The sequence below is a fragment of the Myotis brandtii genome, unplaced genomic scaffold (assembly GCF_000412655.1).
Source record: "Myotis brandtii unplaced genomic scaffold, ASM41265v1 scaffold68, whole genome shotgun sequence".
Lineage (NCBI taxonomy): Eukaryota > Metazoa > Chordata > Mammalia > Chiroptera > Vespertilionidae > Myotis > Myotis brandtii.
The window spans coordinates 2,516,657-2,524,136 of NW_005370657.1; the positions used below are offsets into that span (position 1 = coordinate 2,516,657).

Genomic DNA, 7,480 nt, shown 5'->3' on the forward strand with positions numbered 1-7,480 from the left:
AGGGCCAGGTATCTGACAACTAGAGACCATCTCCACAGCCCAAAGCCACCGGAACCATTTACACTGGGCAGTCCTCAGCCTGCTTAGCCTGCCTCTCCCTGCCTCTCCTGCGGAAACCACAAAAAGGCTCTCGCCCAAGCTTTCCCCTCGCTCCTCCGCCTCCTGACCAGCCCTGGAGCCTCCGCTCGCTCCCTCTTGGTCTTGCGTGGTGTGGTGTGCCCCTCCTCTGGGGTCCATGAGAACAAACCATCTTTTCGATGGCAGCTGTCTCCTGATCTGTGGGCCTCACCACACTGGAATAAAGAGAAAGTCCCCAGTACATTTAAAAACAGCAATGTTCTGTGTCTTGACCATATGCGTGTCAACATCCAGGTTGGGAGATTGTACTACAGTTTGCAAGGTGTTACACTGGGGGAAGCTGGGGAAAGGGTAAACAAGATCTCTGCATCCTACTTCCTAAGACTCCACGCGGATTCTAATGATCTCAAAATAGAAAGTTTAACCGAAAACAATGAAAGGAAAATTAAAGCATGTCCCTCATCTTTTCCATTAATCCAACCAACTGAGGTTTCATTGTTAGAAGCTTTTCTAAATAATGGACAGGAAGTTCCAGTGAACAGAGGAAGTGCCAGAACACTGGATTGTGCCCCGGGGTCCCCTCCACTACGGAATAAGTCATTATCGCAATCTTTGGGTCAAAACCAAGATTCCTAGTTGGTTGGGGAGAAAAGTTTAGAAGGAGGCAGTTTAAGGCACTCTTTCTTTCTTCCTTTTTTAAAATATGTTTTTATTGATTTTTAGAGAGAGAGAGGAAGGGAGAGGGATAGCTAGAAACATCCAAAAGAGAGAAACATCATTGATCGGCTGCCTCCTGCATGCCCCCTCCTGGGGATTGAGCCTACAACCTGGGCATGTGCCCTGACCAGGAATCGAACCGTGACCTCCTGGTTCCTGGGCCAAAGCCCAACCACTGAGCCACCCGGGCTGGACAGCACTATTTCTGATTGACTCATCCTAACAAAGGCCAATGTTTGCTTCTCGCCCACCTCCTGGATGCCAGGCACAAGTAGCCCATGTGCTTCCTCTCTGGCTTGCTCCACGCCCCGAGGCCGGAGCTCTGCCGGGCAAAGCGCAATGGCCAGGGAAGATGCCAGAGTTATACAAAGGCCTAGGGACTGGTCATAAAACCGCTTTCCGTGTTTCCAGTAAATCTCAGTTTAATGTATTTTCTAACAGAACTAAAGGGAGGAACACCTGGTACCTTTTATCAACACAAGCTCTGGTTCTGAAAATAAACCAGCGTGTGAGGCGGGACTTAGCCTGTGGTTATTTCCGAATTGGGAGCAGCCCTGACGGCAGAGCCACGTGGGGAGGGAACTGGAGGCAGCAGGAAAAGCTGCTGCCCTTGCTTCTGCTTTTGCTTCTCAGAGGCAGGGCTCCCGGAGGACAGCCCAGGAGGCTTTGGGCCGACCGGTCCTCCGCCAGGAGGAAGAGGGTGGCTTCCTGCCCTGCTCGCCCCTCCTCCCCAACTGCGGCTTCTGGAGCGACAGTGACAGCTGTGATCCGACGGGACAGCCTCACTCGCTCGCTATCCACCCCATGTTTCTAATGAGATATCGTTGCCACCTTCACGTGCTTTCATGTGACCTTTAAAATATCTTGAGCGCGATATAAAAACACCAGCCTGCTTGAATCTGCATCAGCATTTACAAGATTTTTCTTTTCTTTTTCTACTTTGGTGAGTAAAATGTAGGACCTTACTTGCAGGTTTAGGATTTTAAAGATATCCCTCTCTATGTCCCCTAGACAGGGCCCACTGGTCCAGAGGGGAGCCGATCTCTCCTGGTACCCCCAAAGTCCTCACACTTGACCGTTCAAGCAACTGAACCTTCCAATTATTTAGAAACTCCCAAACATATTTAGGGCATATACAAATTATACAGGCCCACAGTTTTTAAGAAGTGTTTTGTGGTCTAATGGTTTCAGAAATAAACAGGAGTGCTGAACGAAAGGGAGATGGAGGGAGCGAGAAAGCAGAAAGGAAGGAATGAAAGTGGGGACTTCCGGATGACTGGCCCATGCACAGCCCCGGGAGGCCCCCTCGGAGGTCAAAGGTCACAGCTGGCTTCCCGGCCATAGGAAGAAGAGCTAGAAAACATGACTTCCTGGCTTCACTCTGCAGCTCAGGATGCCAGTCCTCTGCCCTCTGGAGCTCGGCCCTGTCAGCCAGCAGCTCTGTCCTACACTGCCCCCCCCCCCTCTCGCCCCCCGCCCCGGCCACACACACACTGCCGGTTCCTTCCCATCAGCAACTGAACGTGCCCAACACTTTCCACCTTTAAACAAAGAAAAAAAGACCCATGAGCCCACGTCATCCTCTAGGGACCACTTCCCTCTATCCTCCTTCTTTAAAGGCCGTCGTCACTCGGCCTCCCATGGTCACTTCCCACTTCCACTGGGCTCGTCAGTCCACTCCAATCTTGCTCCTGAGCCTGCCACCAAGTTCACAGCCACCTCCACCTTCCAGTCTCATTTCACTCACACTTTAGGCAACTTTGAAGCATCCACGTATGAAAAAAACAGCATGTACTACCCTCAGCAAACACCCGGCATCTAGAGAGTCATTCTACAGGTGCGGTGGCATCACAAGGACACATGAGACCCACCCGCCCGCTGCCAGCAGCCGCCGCCACTCCAAGACCAGAGAGCGAGGCCGTGGAGCGGGGGGTGTTGGCTATTTCAGAGAGGAATGCAGGAATCAGGACAATAAATGAAGAAGTTTAGCAAATAATCCTCAGCCCCTCGCCTAGGAGGCAGCTTCCCCTGACCTGGAGAGGAGTTATAACATTAAATGTTCATAAGCAAACGCTGGGCATCGTTTACTTGGAGCAGCACCAGGGCCTGTGCCCATTTGAAAGTGGCTGTGTTGCCCGGGTCGGCGTCCATCTGGTGTCCCACCCTCGGGCTGCGTGGTCCCGGTGCCCATTGTGACTGCGCAGGGACAGATCGCTCCCCAGCGGATGGACAGGCCGAGGTCTCGCCACCACCCGCAGCAGGGCTTCCGCAGCGGCTCCAAGCCTCTCCGTGGCCCAGCCACCATCAAACACCTTACTTTCCGGTTTGGATGTTGACTTCACACAAAACTCCAGATAAAAGCAAATCCCCTCATTGCCCTTGAACTCGGGGTCAGGCCTCTGGGAACCAGCTGTGTACCTAGAAGAGTCCAGAGGTCAGCACAGCGAGACGATTCCAACTCTCTCCCGGAAAGGGCTTCCGGAGGAGCTCGGCCGCGCTCGTCCCGGCGCGGAGGCTGGGTAATTGCCAGGCCGCCCCTGGCGCCCCTTGCCCTGCTCACCTTCCACTGTAATGCACGGCGCGGCATAATCATGAGATGTGCTTATTAATTTCACTCATTTGACACTGCGCCCCTCTGCCCTGAGCTCGATGTTAGGAGAAAATGATAGGGATGGATTCTGCTCCTGTCAGACTTACCAAGACTTTCAGAAAACCAGACGATCAAAGGCCATCTGCCGCCCACCAGCAAGCATCCGAGACGACCCCAAAGGCACCAGCAGAATGTGAAGGACACAGATCAGCGAAACGGCAGAGCACGAAGGTGGGAGACCTGCACCCGGGGGGTGAGCCCAGCAGGAGCCCTCCCAGGAGGGCAACCCAGGGCCAGTCCCCCCAGAGATGGCGAGCGCTGGCCCTGCCCCACGCACGGCGTGCTGCTTCATATCTAATTCATCAAAAGACACTGGCTTCTCAAATCGGGAACAGCTTTATTAGCTTCCTCAAGAGTTTTATGGCACGAAGCCATACCTAATGATTCTATTTTATGACAAGTTATACATTCAAACAGTGCTTTGAAGTCAGGCAGCAGGAAGACTCAAATCTTTGTCAAAAAAGATTCCCTCGTCCCTTCACGTTTAAAATGTTTATAAGCTTTCAAACAGCTGGGAAAGTAACACGGAGCATTTTAACAGGCTGCTCCCCTCCCACAGGACCCAGTGCCGCTGACCCCTGCACCCGGCACCGTTCTCATCGGGGGCTGATCCTGCCCCCCCACCCCTCAGCCTGGGGACGCCTGGCAATTTCTGGACACGTTTTTGGTTGTCCAATTTGGGGGGGTTGGTGCCACTGGCATCTGTAGGTAGAGGCCAAGGAAGCTACGAAACATCCTATGACCACAGGACAGCCCACAGCACAAAGGTATGTGATTATCAGGCCCAAAACGCCCATCGTGCCAGGGCTGAGAGACCCTGCCGCGGGGCTCCTTCGGGGCCGGGCCTGGCACCCCCACGCCTGGGCGCCAGACACTCATCTCATCACCGCGGCAGGTTCCCGTGCTGGCTGCCGAGGCCCTCCTTCTTTACGAGTCTTGGTACCCCCGCTCAACGAACAAGAATAAAACGCTGCCCTAAACAAGAGGGAAGTAAGGCTACTTCAGAATCTCAGAACCAGGACCAGGGTCAGTGTCTACTACACCCTCCTGATGTTTCTCTGCATTTTTTAAAGCTCCACCCAAATCGGAGTTTATTTATGGAAACAACAAAAGAACCAGTTCCGGCCATCAGTGCTACTGACCGCCACCGACATCTGCCGAGAAGCACGGCACGTTCCTGCCAAGCGGGGTGGTGGGTCAGTCAGAGCGCTGGGTTTGGGGGGGGGGTCGGGTCCTGACCTGCCCCCGAGGACGGGGACTCTGTCCTTTCACCTCCCGGAGCTCGGGTTCTCCTCAGCAGCAGAGATGCAGCTACTGGCCCTCCCAGCGCAGCCGTGAGCTACATGAGCCGCTGGGGAGGACACTGCTCTGGAAGCGGTAAGAGCGGTACGATTGTATGGGACATGTATCCGTGGGGGACACTCTATGACAATCGCCAAGGGTCTTTCAGACACTTGGATCCTTTTCATGAAATGTCACAACGAGAAGTGACAGGAAATCAATGAATCCAGCCCTTGGATTTTACAGAAGGTGAAAATGAGCATCCCAGAGGTCAAGGGACTCGGCCAGGGACAGCCCAGACAGGCTCCGGCCCTCTGACTCCCAATCCAGGACACTCCCCTGCCTGCCCACTGGTGCTCTCCCCCTCCCTGCTTAAGTTCCTAGAGGGAAGAAACATATCTTACACACAAGGTTCAGAGGGTCTTGAACACAGGAGGTAAACATCTGTTGAATCCGTGAACAAAAGGTACAAAGCGGAATCCTGACTTACTACATCATAGCCTGTCGGGGCGCGGTTCCGCGAAGCCACCACCCCCACGCCTGTGATGGGGTCCATGGGCGTCTCCGGCAAGGCTTCTGAAAGGTCTCTGACTTCAGGCATGGTGGACTTGTCCTGGTTCCGAAAAGGAAAAAGAAAGCACAGAATTCAAACTCGGTGCTTAACGTGAACAATGCAAAGTCTCACACAGATAGAACCGGACTCTCGGGGCCAGTATCCTGAGCTGAGCTCCACTTCCTGAAAGAGCTAAAGGAGCCCTGACCCCACCTGACTCTTTTCTCTGAGCAAGAATTCAAAACATCACTGGCCTCCGCTTGTCTCTAGTTAGCCTTGAGCACTGAGCTAACACTGTTAGTTAATGAGGGCTTGTCCCTGCTCTGAGTATGCATGTAATTTAAACTCGGACCCAAAGGCAAACCATTCTCAAATCTCCCACCCAGCTGCCTGACTCTGAACAGACACCAGTAGCCTCTCCGAGGATAAGTCAGACTTGACTAAGTCTAACCCCACCTTGCGTTTCCCTCCCTGTACTATTTCCTCTGGAAGTGCAGACTTCCAAACCTACAGTCTCCGCCACAGCCAAACGGGGCTGCGCAGGGGACAGAGCTTTGCAAACACACGCCTGGAAGACAGTCTCCTGGCATGGAGGCAAAGGAATGGTTCAAGTCCAGGCTCCACAGCCTTGAGCGACACGGAGTCTTGGTACTGACAGTCCCAGAGCTGCTGTGAGAGCCAAGAGTCACGTACAGGAAGGCCCTGGAGCGGTCCCTGGCACATAGTGCGCACTCAACAAAGAGCAGATGAGGCTGGTGGGGTTTGGGGTACACATGCCCAGGGTAACTGACCAGAAACGTGGTAGGCATCACTCCCAAGAGGACTGGAAGGTCCCTTTTTTGTGTTTAATCCTGCGGGTCGTGGGCATTTACTCAAAGCTAAACACTAACAATGACCGTAGTTCTTGCTGGACACTTGGGGAGAAAGGGAGGGGAAATGGAATTATTATTCTGCTGCTGACTGCCCCTTGATGTGACCAGAGGAGACAAGCAGTATATAGAGAGCACTGGGTCTGGGCAGCTGAGTGGCAGTGCACCAGAAAGCAAATAAAAAAGGTAACACCTTATGTAAATGACTTTTAGTACTTTTAAAAGGACAAGCCTTGAAAAAGAGCAAGTTAAATTCCACCTCCTTCTGCAACAATTAAGTTCCACTGGCTGCAGGTCTGCCAGATCTCTCAAGGCCGGTTACTGCTTCTGAAGCAAACCAAACACCCTGCCTAACTCAGCAGGCAGGAGGAATATTCTTAGTTCTCAGCCGAGAATCAGAAAAGCAGAGGCTATTAAAAAGGAGTTTGCCTCCTAAACAGGAACAACCAAAATGCTATATGCAAGTCCCCCATGTAATCGGCATCCAGGACCCCACAAAAGGCTCCGGAAACAGACTTAACACAATGCAGCCAAATCTCCGATCAAGGTGTTTCCTAGCCTGGCAGCAGCTGCACTCTCAGCGTCTGTTTGTGACAAAAGCAAACCAAGTTACGCTTTACTTAAGTCTGCTGAGAATAAGCTTCTGGGAGCCCAGGGCAGGGCCCAGGACACCACGTTGCATCACTGCATCATTTTCTCTTTTTAAAGTGTCATTTATCAGGTAGGTTTATCTGCATAAAGCACAGGGCTTAGTGCTCCCCACACACAGGAGGTTTAAAGTATATATTTACTGAATGAATGAATGCCCACGCACGCCCCCAATAAGAGAAGGTCTGTCATTAAATATCTGCACCAGCACAATCCCAAGCAAACACTGATCAAAAAGTATCTTCACTCGGAAAATCCCCTCTTATCGGTAACCTAACAACAATGCTGCAGTTTGCAAAATATGGGTACCTGCTGCTGGTTACCAAAATGCTTTGCAATTAACAACTCATTAACAGAATGTACGAATTCTACTAGTGCTGAAACATCACGCTGTGAATTTAATAAAGAACATGCGAGGTAAGTTTTTTCTTTATTAAGAGAGTACTGCCTCTACTATCCAAGAGAGAAGGAGGGGGAGGTGAGCCTGGGAATAAAGAAGAAATATTCTATTTGCTGAGAGATTCACGTCCTCGGGTTCCAATATCCTGCACGAGGCACTGATGACAATGGCTCCGCTCTGTTTGGCGCCCCTGTCAGGTGCGGGAGGGGACCCGCCAGTGCTGGGGATGCGCTCCCAGGATGCACCGCGGCAGCCCCGCAGCGGGTCCAAGATGGCCGCTCCCG

At 52.4% G+C, this 7,480-nt stretch overlaps 1 protein-coding gene across 2 annotated transcripts in view; it reads right to left on the reverse strand.

Annotated features, from left to right (window-relative positions):
- Positions 1 to 7,480, reverse strand: part of MVB12B (multivesicular body subunit 12B) — a 148,631-nt gene that overhangs the window by 137,215 nt on the left and 3,936 nt on the right. For both annotated transcript variants that reach the window (XM_014529406.1, XM_014529405.1), the window contains exon 2: positions 5,217 to 5,339. In XM_014529406.1, the coding sequence (XP_014384892.1) occupies positions 5,217 to 5,327 (111 nt within the window). In that variant the 5' untranslated portion in view covers positions 5,328 to 5,339. The remainder of the gene's footprint in view (positions 1 to 5,216; positions 5,340 to 7,480) is intronic.